General features: G+C 46.7%; 3 protein-coding genes and 1 pseudogene across 4 annotated transcripts; 2 read left to right on the top strand and 2 right to left on the bottom strand.

The window, feature by feature from the left end:
• Positions 1 to 957: 957 nt before the first annotated feature.
• Positions 958 to 3,623, bottom strand: LOC136493794 (endonuclease 1). Its single transcript, XM_066489943.1, has 9 exons — positions 3,260 to 3,623; positions 2,990 to 3,170; positions 2,768 to 2,875; positions 2,620 to 2,675; positions 2,417 to 2,500; positions 2,195 to 2,290; positions 2,004 to 2,068; positions 1,494 to 1,567; positions 958 to 1,401 (listed from the first exon to the last, which is right to left on the bottom strand). Exons 1-9 carry the CDS (start codon positions 3,377 to 3,379, stop codon positions 1,277 to 1,279), a joined length of 909 nt encoding a protein of 302 aa, XP_066346040.1. The 5' UTR covers positions 3,380 to 3,623; the 3' UTR covers positions 958 to 1,276.
• A 382-nt stretch (positions 3,624 to 4,005) lies between these two features.
• Positions 4,006 to 7,668, top strand: LOC136491644 (uncharacterized). 2 transcript variants are annotated; one of them, XM_066487925.1, is made up of 12 exons: positions 4,006 to 4,344; positions 4,462 to 4,572; positions 4,657 to 4,719; positions 4,805 to 4,918; positions 5,034 to 5,183; positions 5,283 to 5,360; positions 5,647 to 5,868; positions 5,937 to 6,023; positions 6,349 to 6,468; positions 6,675 to 6,767; positions 6,963 to 7,052; positions 7,218 to 7,664. In XM_066487925.1, exons 1-11 carry the CDS (start codon positions 4,078 to 4,080, stop codon positions 7,020 to 7,022), a joined length of 1,365 nt encoding a protein of 454 aa, XP_066344022.1. In that variant the 5' UTR covers positions 4,006 to 4,077; the 3' UTR covers positions 7,023 to 7,052; positions 7,218 to 7,664. The 2 variants fall into 2 exon arrangements, with proteins under 2 accessions (XP_066344022.1, XP_066344021.1); XM_066487924.1 differs by having other exon boundaries at positions 4,462 to 4,719; positions 7,218 to 7,668.
• Positions 7,669 to 7,715: 47 nt separating this feature from the next.
• LOC136491646 (cytochrome P450 734A1-like) lies at positions 7,716 to 8,706 on the bottom strand (annotated as a pseudogene).
• Positions 8,707 to 10,531: 1,825 nt separating this feature from the next.
• On the top strand, positions 10,532 to 14,634 carry LOC136491647 (syntaxin-52-like). Its single transcript, XM_066487927.1, has 8 exons — positions 10,532 to 10,728; positions 10,834 to 10,920; positions 11,864 to 12,080; positions 13,276 to 13,377; positions 13,546 to 13,646; positions 13,869 to 13,969; positions 14,047 to 14,091; positions 14,359 to 14,634. The coding sequence occupies exons 3-8, from the start codon at positions 11,866 to 11,868 to the stop codon at positions 14,488 to 14,490; spliced, it is 696 nt and encodes a 231-aa protein (XP_066344024.1). The 5' UTR covers positions 10,532 to 10,728; positions 10,834 to 10,920; positions 11,864 to 11,865; the 3' UTR covers positions 14,491 to 14,634.
• Positions 14,635 to 14,856: the final 222 nt, after the last annotated feature.

Raw genomic sequence — 14,856 nt, 5'->3', positions numbered from 1 at the left:
GGTACCGTCACCGCTACAGTCCCGGCCGAAGAAGAGGCCTCACCTGACGGCGGCATCACCTTCGTCGCCGCCGTAGTCCCGGGTGGCAAAGAGGAGGCCTCACCCGACAGCTGCATCGGGACCCACTCCGCCCGCCTCCGAAGCTTCCTGTACCGGATGTTAACGAGAATCTACGTAGCGCAAACCTGCTCCGGATCCTCTTTCTCCACCACCGCCATGCAGAACAGACACCAGCAACAAGCGCACGCCTCCCCTACCCTACCCTAAGCCGCCGGCGGCTCGGTTCTCTCTCGTCTCTGGATATGGAGATGCGTCTCGAGATGTGAGGCTCCTTTCTTGGACAAGTAGGACATACGGGATCGAAGAGCTCCATGGCATGGGTGTCCCTCCCCTTTCTTATATCCCACCCCACCCACGTGCAAACATCTCCAAATTTGGTTTGTCTCCAATTTCAATCCGCCCCCGCCCCCGCCCCCACCCCCGTCGGTGAACACAAAATCCCAGCCGATTAACCAATAGCGATGCGATGCCAACGAGGCACGCAGCAGAGGGCTGACGATCGGACATTGGACCCGTTGTAGGAAGAGACGCCATCGGGCTGGGACTGCGTGCCGCTCGTGCGATTCACTTCTAGTTTTTATATTTTATTATTATAGTGTTTTATACTCCATCCGTCCCTAAATATTTGTCCTTTTCACTTCCTAAAAATCAACTTTGACTAAATATATATTAAAAATATTAATATTTATGGTACATAATTAGTATCATTGATAGATATTTAAATCTAGTTTTTAACAAATTTATTTAGAAACACAAATGTTACACATATTTTTTTATAAATCGAGTCAAACTTATCGGCACGTAAACCGTGACAACACACATTTAGGAACATATATAGGTTTATAGACAGATAGAGATTAGACGCAACAGGAGTCAGGATACAGGGCCATCAATCAATATCTGCACTGCACATAAACCGTGCCGACACACATTTAGGGACATATATAAGTTTATAGACAGACAGAGATTAGACGCAACAGGAGTCAGGATACAGGGCCATCAATCAATATCTGCACTGCACAAGTTGCTGTCCACGTGCAATTTTCTTCAGATCAGACTTAAATCAATAATCATATGACAACAGCTAGGTAATTAGCACACGACGTGGTTAACATGGATTAGACTGACGCAGCAGGAGTCGATCAGGTTAACTTAAGGTTACAAAGTAGCCGCGTCGCGTCGCGCGCGATTGGGTCCGGGTCCGGGTCCGGGTCCATCAAGACGGCGGCGGCACGTCGCGGTTGTGCGCGCCGAAGATCCTGTTGAGGAACATGGCCAGCCGCACCCCGCCCTGCGCGATCCGCCGCGACACGATCGGGAGCCTCGAGTTGAAGTAGTCGTCTGCAGGCGATTCCAGTCCAGGTGACAAAATGGATTATCTATCCGTCAGCAGGTCTTGGCTGTTTGATTCAGAGAGATACACGGTAACTTACCGGACAGTGTTTCCCCTTCACGGACGCCGCTGTACGCCCACTTGCACGCCAGGCCTATGCTCTCGGTCGCGTACCTGTTGCATTGCGTATTTGCATCCGAAAGTTGGTAAATGGCTGTTTAGTAGGAAAAAAAAAATCACCTCAACCCGCGGGTTAAGACAGCCCCAGGTATTGTGCTTAAAAGAAGACCTTCTTACACAGGTTGAGAAAACCCCCGAACTTCTGTCCCACCCATACACAGCGGCACCGCAGCTCTCGTGAGACTGGGCTAGCTTTTAGACCTATGCTATGGCGTGGTACAGACGAGAAGTTTTTTTTTCAACGCGCAGATAAACTGCGCCTCCTCCGGCCAACAAATCCACCCTCGAGGAGGTTCGAATTGTGACCGGCAGGGTGCAAAGCCCACAGTCAGATCAACTGGACTGGTGTTTGCTTGCGCTGTTTAGTAGGCACAATCCAAAAGAGTTAACTAAGGAATCCATAGTTTCAGAATGGGCTGTTGTTGCTAACTTGGTAGGGCAAGACGAGAGGTCTTCGCAGTCTGTCCAAGCCGACACATCGTCAGACCAGGTACCCTGCGAAGAACACGTACGTTGTCGAGAATTTAGAGTAATGGCATTGGCATGTTTCTTTGCTTGGATTGGACGAAGGATTAGATAGATAGTCCCGGCCGGAGCGGACTTCCGGTACCCTTCACTTGCCTTGGTGAGGTTGTGCTCGAGTTGCTTGCCGAAGGCGTCCATGTCCTTGCCGTAGAAATCGGCGAGAGCAGTCTGTATGATCTCCCTGTCCCACACCTGGAAACAGTCCATCGGACAACATTAATTCAACAGTGCGGGATGATTAGGCTAATCCCACTGATGGAATCGTGTGCAATGCAAGCAAGAGGATCGTGGGGGAGAGCCGGAGAGCTCGTTAGTTACGTGATGGAGGTTGGATTTGTGCCGGAACCAGCGCAGCTCTATGGAATTGCCGCCTTGGTCGCTGGTGAATCCAACATGCATCGGCTGCAAGCAAACAACACAGGAAATAATTAAGCCATGTCAGTCACTTATAGTATGAGCTAAGCATGGCATGGTATGCATTCGTGGTAACTGGCAACAAGTAATTAGGCAGGTTAGGTTACCTGATGAACATCTCCCATGAAGTGTGACAGGAACAGAAGGGCTTCAGTCAGGTTGTCTGCGTTGCAACAAGACAGTGGTACGGTTACAAAACACAGAGATACGAACGGAACATTTGGTTGACACCACCAGCAGCATTGCTTCGCTTACATCTCCGGTCGGCGCTGCCGTGCTTGTAGTGCAGCAGCTGGGACGTGAAATTGGCGATGGCGCCGGCGACGCACATGTCCTTGGCGCCGTCGGGGCCGTGGCAGTCCCCTGCTCACCACCAACACCATTCCATTGCGTTTCACATCACAACACATCGAGAGATTCGAGCAATCCATAAACGGACATTGAACTGCACGGTCGGCTTGGAATTGAAGAGCTTACTCGAGTAGTCGAAGCTGCAGGCCTTGTCAGGGGTGTCGATGAAGTGGAGCGGGCCTGTCCAGCTGTACTTGTACCAGTGCCTGACCTGGTCCGGCCACACGCACAGCGCCGACAGGTCGCCGCCCACATCGTCCGGGAGCAGGTTCCTCACGGCGTGCGCCGCGTCAGGCTCCAGCAGATCCTGCAAGTCAAAGGCGCGCAAGGTCCTCTGTTCATCAGCTATCCTAGATGAGAAAATGAGAAATGGGCGTGAAACGATCCGATTTTTACCTGTGCGATTTGGCATGTGAGCATGTGACCCTCTTTGCTCCACGACCGCGCCGCCGGCAGCGCCGACGAGAGAACCACCAGCCCGAGCGCCGCGGCTCGCAGGAGCGAGACGGTGGCCATCGACGACGACAAGTGGCGTTGCTCGCAGTGCCTGATCGATGCCGGAGCGGAGCTTGGCAGAGACGAGCGAGCGACTGAATGCCGCGGCGTTTGGGGACGGTGATATAGCCGGTGGAATGGAATGGACGGACGGTGAAGCGGCCTCTAGTCTTTTGCGTGCAAGCATGGTGTTTCTTCTTCAGGGCCGTTCCTCGCCATGCTCAACATTGCTTTGCTTAGCTCCAATGCTTCCCTACACTTGCTGACTGGCCGGCGGATGGCGGTGGCTGTGGCTCGCGTTTCGCCAATACTCGCGTGCTTCGGTTGCGTCGTCTTCTTCTCAGTTTTCTCCACCAGCTGTGTCCAACGCTGCTTCCACTGCTTGGCCTTGGCATCCCGGGATAAGCAACAGGGACGGGACGTGATGACTGATGCTGCAAGCGTTACCATTAGAAGATTTGTTTTGAAAGTTGCAAGGCCATTAGTGGCTGGCCTTGCAAATGTGCACGCCCACGCAACAGATACTGGGCCGAGCCTAAGCAAGGTGATGATCAAATGGGCCTGTCCAGACTCCAGAGGGCACTATGTTGGGCCCATTTCAAACGGCAACCGAGCGAAGCGAGAAGCGACCGACGGGGATAACTCGCCCGAGCCAAATCCGGCGCTGCCAGCCGGCGGTTGGTTCGCTCGCTCGCTCGCTTGCTGCCCGCCGCGCGGCGATGACGGCCACCGCCAGCTGCTGCTCCAGCCCCGTCGCGTGGGCGTGGCCTCGCACCGCCCCCGCAAGCGCGAGCGCGGCCGCCCTGCGCGTGGGCCGGTGTCCCGCGGTCGCGGTGGCGGTGGCGGCGCCCGACGCGGCGTTCCATCCGGACGTGTCCCGCGCGGCGGAGTCGCTGCAGGCGGAGTTCCGCGCCGTGGACCGCGCCATCGCCCTCAACTCCTCCCGCGTCGCCGCCGCCTTCCGCCGCGCGCGCGTCGCCCCGCACGTAACTCCCTCTCCCCTTGGTTTCACCCCTACTACAGCTACAGCTTTCTCTGCTTGGCGTCCGAGCTCACTCCGCTTGTGAACGCGGAGTCACGTGCGTTGCGTGCGTTTGTTTCAGCATTTTGGCGGGTCCACGGGGTACGGCCACGACGACGGTGGCGGGCGGGAGGCGCTGGACTCCGTCTTCGCCGACATCGTTGGAGCGGAGGCTGCCATTGTGCGCCCCCAGGTTCCACCTCCACACACAACTTTAACTGGGTTCCTCTCCTTTCTGATGAATCAACTAATTGACCACTGTTCCACTGGTGCCCAGTTTTTCTCCGGTACCCACGCCATTGCCTGTGCGCTGTTTGCGCTTCTGAGGCCTGGGCATGAGGTAGGGAACAGGACGAACTGAATGAGCAGGTCTTGGCACTGCTTCTGATTGACATTTCAGACTGACGGATGTTGGATTCCTGCAGCTCCTGGCAGTCGCTGGGCCTCCGTACGACACCTTAGAGGAGGTGATTGGGATCAGGGGGTCGTCCAATGTAGGGTCACTCAAGGATTTCGGAGTGGCGTACCGAGAAGTTCCCGTGCGTCAATTTCTCCCTTCACAACCCAGTAGTGCCTAGTGTGTGTCGCCTTGTGCTGTGGTGGAGCTGTGGCCTGTGGAAGTCTGGATGATTACTGATGAGGTTTCAGTTATAGCTTGCAGCAGACGGTGGCCTTGATTGGGATGCTCTTGCTTGCTCCATCAGGCCGGAAACTGGATGTGCCTTCATACAGAGATCTTGTGGGTATTCGTGGCGCAAGAGCTTCAGCGTAGCAGATATTCACAGAGCTATAGATTTGATCAAGGCAAGATTGTTGTGTTTTGTAACTAGCAACGTTCTCTATCTATAGCAGCTTTTCTATGTGCTGATAAGTTTTTTTTTTCTGGTTTTGATCTCATTGCAGATGCAAAATCCAAACTGCATGGTGATGGTTGACAATTGCTATGGTGAATTTGTTGAGACATCAGAACCTGCAATGGTGGTATGTCCATGATTAACCACACTTTTTTTTAACAGAACTGGCAGGTGCGCTGCCTTTTCATTCAGTAGATAGCAAAGTCTGAATATTTACAAGGTAATGAAAAGAGCAAAGAATGAAAAAGCTCTAGAACTAGTGAAGAACTATGGATTGTCCTCGTGTGCTTGGCGTTGCCTCTGTAGTTCTGTACATCATTGATGAAAAGAGCAAAGAATGAAAAAGCTGTAAAACTAGTGAAGAACCACACTCTTGAAGACGGTCTCTATTTCATTGTGTGTTTTCATGGCAGGGAGCAGACTTGATTGCTGGCAGTTTGATAAAGAATCCAGGTGGAACTATTGCGCCTTGTGGTGGTTATGTTGCTGGGAAGAAACATTTAGTTGAAGCAGCTGCAGCTCGTCTATCTGCACCTGGGCTTGGGGTGGAATTTGGGTCAACACCTGGCCATGTTATGCGTGCATTGTTTCAAGGCTTGTTTCTTGCTCCACAAACGGTTGGAGAAGCAGTAAAAGTAGGTTTGCTAATTGCAAATGGTTGGAGATACAATGCATGCAATTGATGATATAATATGATCCACAGGGAGGTTTGCTAATTGCAGAAGTCATGTCAGCCAAGGGGTACAGAGTTCAACCACTTCCGAGGGTTCCTCGCCGTGACATTGTGCAGGTTAAATCTTGCCTTAAAGACAAGCATGACATTGTAGGTCTGAAGTTTTTTCTTCCTTTTTTGTTTTTAAAAAAGGACCAGGTAGTTGTAATGTGTAACACATTGACAATGCTGATATAGGGGAAAACAGACTGCAGAATAAAGATAAATGGATGAGAACATGATAATACAGACTGAAGGAATATTCTATTTATGAAATCCAATCTCAGACAGAAGGCCAACCCTCTTTACAATATTTCATACTGCACATCTTAGCGATAGCGTGTGTTAAACTTTTTTAAGGCCAATGAACAGATGATGAGAACTTCGAAAAATAAAATTGCAGGCAGTGGAGCTTGGCAGCAGGGAAAGACTCGTAGCATTCTGTGAAGTAGTGCAACAAACTTGTCCAGTAGGATCTTTCATCAAACCAACTGCTGGGGAAACCCCTGGCTATGCTTCAGAGGTGTGTTTATAACTTCCATCATGGCATCACTCTTACACTTCATGCTGTTGTTTTTGTTACAATGTATAAATAGTTTATTTCATGAACTTATATTCTGATGAAATATACACATGTTCTAAATATCACATGCTCCACTGTTAAACTGCATACTTTGCTTGTTTTTCTATCAAACTAAACTACTAAAGTGACTAACCCATTTAAATCAGGTCATTTTTGCTGACGGGACATTCATAGATGGAAGCACAAGTGAACTATCATGTGATGGGCCCTTGAGAGATCCATATGCTGTCTTCTGCCAGGTAAGCTGAGAGCCTGAGATCCTCATGTAATTTTCACTCATGGCCATTTGTGTCGAGTTTAGCCTCTTATTTGCCCTCTTGCATGCAAGTGGTTCCAATACTTAATCTGGTGCTGAGAATCTTAGCCCTGAGATAGCAAATAAAATCTTTCCTCATACTTGCACTGCTTGTCACCATTGAAATGTACTGGCACAGGGAGGAACACATTGGACACAGTGGGCACTTGTCCTCAGTGATGTTCTGACGGTCATATAACATTGCGGTGTGATAATAGTCACATTTCTGGTATGGACGTGCTCTTTTCCTATCCTAAGTTCCTAGCTTTACTTGTTTACTGGGGAATGATTGATATTGTGTAACAGTTGTGTGGCAAATTTGCAATTTTCCCTTTACATAGCATTGGCCATGAATTGTTTGAACATTTCCTTGCAAAATTTCATAACTTTGCAGGTCTACGAGCCAATCCCTTGTTGCTCCCCACATGCATCAGCTGAAAGGGCAGATGAATTAGCCTAGTTGTGGGTTACAGTTACATCTTACATGACGAAATCTAAATGAAAATGGTTTGTGAGTTAAAGCATGGCATAAGGAGTAGAATGAATCGTCAAAGAGAAAAGTTCAGTAAGGCTACCTGACGAACATCTCCCACGAAGCGTGACAAGAACAGAAGGGCTTCAGTCAAGTTGTTGCGTTGTAACCATACAGTGGTTAGAATGCGCAGGGACGCAGGATGCCATACAGTGGTTACTTTAAAATCACTTCATTTTGGAGTACATTCGTTAATGCTTTGCTTCATTTATATAGCCTCCAGCAAATTGCTGTATTGTATATATATAGATCATGGAACAAAACAAGCTGCTTATTTTACGACTTTTTATTCAACACTAGTTTGACACAAGAAACAAAACAAGCGGCTCACCATATCAACACGGAGTGGAGTTATATATGTGCTATCGATGGAAAGCTCAAATCTTACAAGCAAGAATTTGAGCACCGTATTGTGGCCGGAGGTTGATCATGAGTATTGGTGCATGAACATAGGATGGTGAGACAACAAACGTGAAGCGCTGAAGGATCATTGCCAGTGCCACTTTCGCCTCGACCATGGAAAGATTCTTACCAACACAGACCGAAGGGCCCATGCCAAAGGGTAAGTATGCACCGAGGTGATACCTCCTGCGGGCATCAGCAAATCTCCATGGATTGAACTCATCAGCGTCTGCCGGTGTCATGGTGAATGTCGACGATGGGGAATTCAAGCTGTGTGCCGGCAGGGATGTCAAGTTTGCCTAGCTTGACGTCCCTAGTGGCAGTCCTGTTGACAGACACACCTGGGGGATACAATCGGAGTGTTTCTTTTAACACCATATCTACCTGTTCTCATGCCAACATTGTAAGGAGCATTATTAGAAGTCAAGAGGAGAAAGGGTGCCACAATATACGTACAGGTATATGTTAGTCATTCAAGGAAAATATATGAGTCACAATTTTCAGATTGCTCAGGTTTTCTGCATTAGGGTGCTCGAGTTTACCACACACACGAAGAACCTCATCACGGGCCTTGTCTTGCCATTCTCGGTTCGATGCAAGAAGAAGTGTAGCCCATGTCAACAAATGAGCCGTTGTTTCCTTCCCGGCAAAGTAAAATACCTTACACTCTTCAATTATCTCTTCAATGTCCATTCTGAACTCGCTCCCTGCTTTGCTAGCTGACAGCATCAACCCGAGCAAATTTTTTGCATCCTCACACTTCCTTCCATTGATCTCGATCAACTTGCGCAAAGAATTTCGGAGTTCCAAGTTTAGGCTCTGCCTCCTTCGGTTCTTATTTGTTGGCACAAACCTATGAGAAAGAGGCCACATGCTCATATATATGTTAGAGTAAATTTTCATTGGTGCTTCTTGAACTTTTCAGTTCTCGCATCACAGTCACGTTACATGCCATTGGCACGTTCCACTCCCTAATTGGTACATTCCACCTCCTAAACTTGTAGTATTACCATCCTAGTCCAACCCCCTAGCACCGCGCCACACCCACCCACCTCACCCACGCCGCCATGCTCACCCCGCCACCCCACGCCTGACTGCCCTATATCCCATCGCAGTGCCGCATCCACACTGCCAGATCAGGCCCTACCACACATGCCTGCGTCGGTATGCCACACCACAGTGACGTGCCTGCCCGCATATGCCGCCATGCCATACCCTTGCCAAGGGAGATGAGGAAGCTTGCGAGGGTGGGGAAGAACCGGTGCAAGAGGAGATGGCGAGCACGAGCGCCTGCTCGATGGGAGAGAGGAAGGAGTGTGGCAATGTCGGTGTCAAGTGTGTCTGCCCTGAGGCTGGGGCCTATGTCAACGCAACAGTGAGGCGGGGGTGGTGCGAGTTAAGCAAGAGTGAGGAGGACCTCGGCAACAGTGAGGCGGGGGTGGTGCGAGTTAAGCAAGAGTGAGGAGGACCTCGGCAACAGTGGCTCCGCTTGGACATGTGGCAGAGGGCAAGACGACATGGGAGGGTGAGTGTGCGTCGCGACGGTGCAGAACAATTCGGCAGCGGGGGTGTGACCATCGCGTGAAGCGCGGTGTGGGGACGGGGGTTGATGACCAAGATGCTATAGTAATACAAGGGTGCCAATTGTGCAATTCATAAGTACCAAGACTAGGATGAGAGCGAACAAGTTTAGGGAGCGAAACGTATAAATTGTAACTACCGGAACTAGGACGAGAACTCGGGATAAATTCATGAAATTTCTAGGCTCCTTACTTCATATTGAAATATAAGATATCTACCAATTCTAGGATAGATTATAGGATAAAACAAATGACGCATGTACCCATTCGTTAACTCTGGAGAGGTATTTGTGCTTACCATATATTTGAACTTAGTGCTAGGTACTAATGGCTTGTGATTGTTGTGGAGGGGTTAAATTCATGAGTTAAATGCATGAGCGGCCCCTAAACTTGTCAAGGGGTGCCATTTAGGTCCACGAACTTGAAAAATGTATTTCTGGATCACTAAACTTGTTAACTGTGCGAAAAAACCTGATAAAATAAGTATAGTCTAGATCGTACAGGTCCACACCAGCCATGTTGGCAATTTTATCTGACGTGGCACGCCACTGTAACGCTGATTGTGTCTGCTATTTTGCGTTTAACCCCTCGTCTGTCTTAGACTCATCTATTTGTGTTTAAAAAAAAGGACAGAGAGAGAGGGAGCTCCGGGAGGGAGCGGATTTGTGTCTGAGGCCAAGGCCATTTGGAAGCCAAGACGGGATTAAATCATATCAAATCATTTGGGATTAAATCATATCAAATCATTTTTTTACGAAATTAAATGAAGATAATTTTTATATGAAAATTATAGATCTCGACGAGATCTACAACTTTTTAGTTTTGAGTTTTTTCATTTGAAGTGGTTAAGATGTTCAAAAAAAATTAATGACATATTTAAATTTAAAGGTATTTTTGACTTTTTATATATGCAGTTTGACGGTGTTAGAGACCAAAACTGACGACAGTGGCATGAAATGCAAAAAAAAAAAAATTAAAATAGTAACACTAAAGATCGCTGAACTTTTTTAGAGACACACAAAATATTACAATCTTTTTTTTAATGACACACGAGAAATTCTCCCGTAATAAGGAGGTGCTCCAGCTTATCTTCACGGAGGAAAACCGAAGTCTCCGGTTATAAAAATTAAAATGCTGACAGCCATCAGATCTTCCTTCGACGGTTGATATAGGCACGAAAGTTACCCCCGCGTCCCCCGCACTCGGCCTCCGGTCTCCCTCCGCCTGCCGGCCCTCTCCCGCCCCATCCCTCGCCGGATCCGCCCTCCCTCCGCCTCCCCGGAGCTGCCTCGCCGGATCCGCCCGGCGGCTGCCCGGACGGCCCAGCGGACCGACGACGGACGCCCGGCGCCCCGACATCCTAGCCTTGCCGTTTTCCTTACCCGCGTCAGGTACGGGCACCCACGGCAACGGCGTCCCGTCTTTTATATTTTGTCATCAAATAAATTAAAAGAAGAAAAGGTCCAACTATTGCCCCTCAATCTTGCTCGCCACAGCTTCGTCAAAGACACGCTGAAAAGAAGAGAAAGGGGGAGGCGACTCGACCGAGGCCAGCTTGCGATTTGCGCTTCCAGATTTACCAGGTTCGTCGATTCGTGCCCTGATCTTTCCTCTATGTCCTATTTCCTCCCCATCGGTATCGGCTGGGTGAGGTTACGGGTCTATTGGGATCTTAGTAGGGTCTTTCTGAGGAACGGCGGCTGGGATTTTGGTGACGGCGGCTGGGGATTTTGGTGATTTTGTAGATGGATAGCATGATTCAACGGTGGGGAGAAGAGATATCATGGGGGAATTTTGGATTCATGGCGAATCTAGCATTTTGATTTGGTCTTTCTGCGTTCAGCGCGAGGCTTCTACGAATTTAGTGCAGTAGGATTAGTAATTGTTGTGAAGGGAGTTATCTTGTTGCAGTTCTACAGGTCAGAAATGTGGTTTGAACCTAGGATGTTGCAGCTTATCTGAGAACCATCATGATTAAATAATAAATACTGACCCATGACCACAAGCTGGGAGCAAGAGACAGCATGCTATAGTCATCCTCATGTTGGGGTTAACTGCAGCAGAGACAAGCAAATTTTTTGGCAGTGGTCATTGTGAACTTGAGTAATCTTGTTTGTCCTAAGTGCTACTTTGGTGTACTTTAGCCCATGTCTAGTTCTATCGTGCTTAAGTGGTCATTGGAAAAAAAAAATACTATTCTCGCAGATTCATGATGTATCATTTGCTCTAGTCAAACAAAATTCTTCTACATATGCAAATCTTTTTCTATGAAGCTTGTTGTACTCAATAATGGCATTGATAGACAGAAATGCCTAGAAACTGTATGTTGATAACTTGCTCGTAAGAGCTCCCTGCCTTTTCAACCACAGTTCTGGTGGTGCTTTACATGGATATGAAAGGGCTCTGCATGATACTAGTTTATTACAATGAAATTGTATGATAATGGGTTACAACGTTGTTGTTTATGCTATTATGGTTATCCAAATTCTGCTCACATGACGTGTTCTGTCATTTTGAATTAACCAGCAATGGCATCATCTTCGGACCCATGGATGAAGGAGTACAATGAAGCATCCAGACTTGCTGATGACATCAGTTCCATGATTGCCGATAGAGGGTCTCTTCCACAATCAGGCCCAGAAATTATGCGGCATACTTCAGCCATCCGGAGAAAAATAACTATTCTTGGGACTAGACTGGATAGCTTGGAGTCATTGCTTGGCAGAATTCCTCCAAAGTCAATGTATGTGCTGTTGCAACTACTTTTGTAATTATGTGATACTGATGATGGGTGGAGTTCTTGCAATGACGCCATATGTGTTTTTCTCAAGTCTAATACTTAGCAATGAAACATATAGCTATTGAATCTTGGAGAACTTGTTTCAACCGATGGTCTGTTCTGTCAATTCCATATTTGACGTGTCCTTATAATCAAAATTGAACAATATTGCATGCGGCCGTAAATGAAGGATTAAGGTGTTAACGATGGCTGATACTAGATCTAGGGATGCAAAGCGGTATTCGAATGATTGAGCACTGAACTATGCCATGAATAAGTGAATCAATAAAGATAAACACCTTAGGTGATGAAATGAAATGTTATGAAGCTGGCTATGTCAGGCACTGTACTAAAAATTGAGTTATTTAACTTATGTGCTGTGCACAATTTTACATTGTTCCAGAATAGTTTGTTTTCTTGTAGACTCTAGACCCCAGGAGGCCTGACGCAAAAAATGGTTATGGCCAAAGTTAGGATAATACCAAATTTGTGTTATAAATACAGCGTTCGGTTTGTAACCAAGCCAAAATTGGACTTGGTTGCAACCATGGCAATTTTTTTCTAAAACAGTGATTGTCATGTGGGGCCCACATGCCAGTGATTTTTAAAATTTCGAAATATATCCATCATGGGTCTTTGTGTAGATTAAATCACAAGTACGTTAATGGTATAAATAGATCACATACTGGGCACATAGTTTAGAAAATAGAAGTCCAAAGATTGTTACAAAATGTGCGGCACTTCTTGGATCACTCTCCAGCTGATGCATCAGCATTGGAGCCCAGCCAAATTTCATGGGCAGGGCCAAAACTTGGATGCCTGCTGGGGCACTGATCCAAACAGCCCATAAGTTATTACATGAAAAGAGTGTAACTTATTAGTTATACTAGTAAATGGTTTCCTGCTTACAAATGAAAACATGATTCCTTTGCTCTGCTGATTACTAGGATGCTGTGGACAGCATTTCACTAGATACATGTTTTGTATGTATAAGTTGAGAAAAAAAAATCATTATGAGAAGGTTTTGCGTGTCAATGAAAGATATTATTCCTTGACAAAGAACTTCATAGTTTGATGTCCAGACATTTACTCTGATCTTCTTCTTCTTCTTCTTCTTCAAACGTTTTTGCTTGAAATTGATTTCTTTTGACTTGTGCAGCACTGACAAGGAGATGCATAAGCGCCAAGACATGCTTTCCAGTTTGAAGTCTAAAGCAAAGCAGATGGCGACAAGTTTCAACATGTCAAACTTTGCTAACAGGTCTGTCGTGTTAGCAGTGATCTCTATAGGAACTCGTCCTTCCTAAATCTTAATCTATTTTTTAAACACATTAATTTACTGTGTTCAAGTTTTCAGGCAAGTATTATTATGATTTTTTGTTAGAACTAATATGTGAATATGTACCCTTTTTTTTCTTTTCCAATTTAGGGAGGATCTGCTTGGTCAGAGTAAAAAGGCAGATGACATGAGCAGAGTTGCTGGGTTAGATAACCAAGCAATTGTTGGCCTTCAGAGGCAAATTATGAAAGGTATTGGTTTATTGTGGTTTGTTCAGTAGTGTTTTGCTCGATGGACCTTACTAAAAGGGTGCAATCAACTGTTGCATGGGATCATGTAGCACTGTTTCTTCACACCATTTGCATTTCATATTTGGTTGGTACAGATCTAGGTTTCTTGGAAATGACAGTTGTGGGAGCAAGGACCATTTCATGGTGCTTTATTTATTTGAGTTGTGTATCAACATTTTGCAGAGCAAGATGAGGGTCTTGAGAAGCTGGAAGAGACAGTGCTGAGCACAAAGCATATTGCATTAGCAGTCAATGAAGAACTCACCCTGCACACAAGATTGATAGTTAGTGCCCCCTAACAAAAACCAGTAGTATTTGTGTCTTTTGCACTCGATGATAACTTCTTTATCTTTGTTTGCAGGATGACCTTGAAGATCATGTTGATATTACAAATTCACGTCTTCAGGTTAGCAATTAGTATCAGTATTTAAGACACTGCTTTTGCTTAAACTACTACTACTACTACGTAGAATTACGTAACTGCTACTCCTTCCATTCGAAATTGTAATGTCTGGATACACTATGTGACTATGTCTAGGTACTACTTAGAAAACCCATAACGACTTCTAATATGGAATAGAGGGAGTACTATGTAGAAATTTTCATTGCCACATGCTATTCAAACTTCTCAAGTTTGCAATGGAACACTGATACAAAATTCTCTTTCATTCAGCGTGTGCAAAAGAGGCTTGCAATTCTGAACAAGCGCACCAAAGGGGGCTGCTCATGCATGTGCCTGCTTCTATCTGTCGTCGCCATCGTGATTCTTGCGGTCATTGTTTGGCTTCTCGTCAAGTATCTGTAAAGAAAATAAAGAGGCAGCCGGCTACCCTGCAGACCTCTCTCTCGAAATGTCCCCTGCAGCCTTCGCTTGAAAAGTCCCATCTGTGTTACTCCATTGAAATGTGCAGCCCTTTAAAAATAATATATATACGGTGGTTTCATCTTCCCTTTGTGAGTGAAATGTGCAGGCCCTTTAAAAGTAATATATATACAGTGGTTTCATCTTCTCTTTCGTGAGTGGAATGGTTATGTACATCGAATTGGGCAGACATGTGTATGGCGTTTGTCAGTTTGCAGTGACAAGTGTGGACTTATTCTGTGCCATAAGCACTCTCTCTCAGCTACCGTTCTTGACTTGTGCATCAAGTAAATTCAGCTAAAAGTTATC

This window comes from Miscanthus floridulus, chromosome 11, assembly GCF_019320115.1.
Source record: "Miscanthus floridulus cultivar M001 chromosome 11, ASM1932011v1, whole genome shotgun sequence".
NCBI classification, from domain to species: Eukaryota; Viridiplantae; Streptophyta; class Magnoliopsida; order Poales; family Poaceae; genus Miscanthus; species Miscanthus floridulus.
This window is presented reverse-complemented; position numbering and strand designations above follow the sequence as displayed.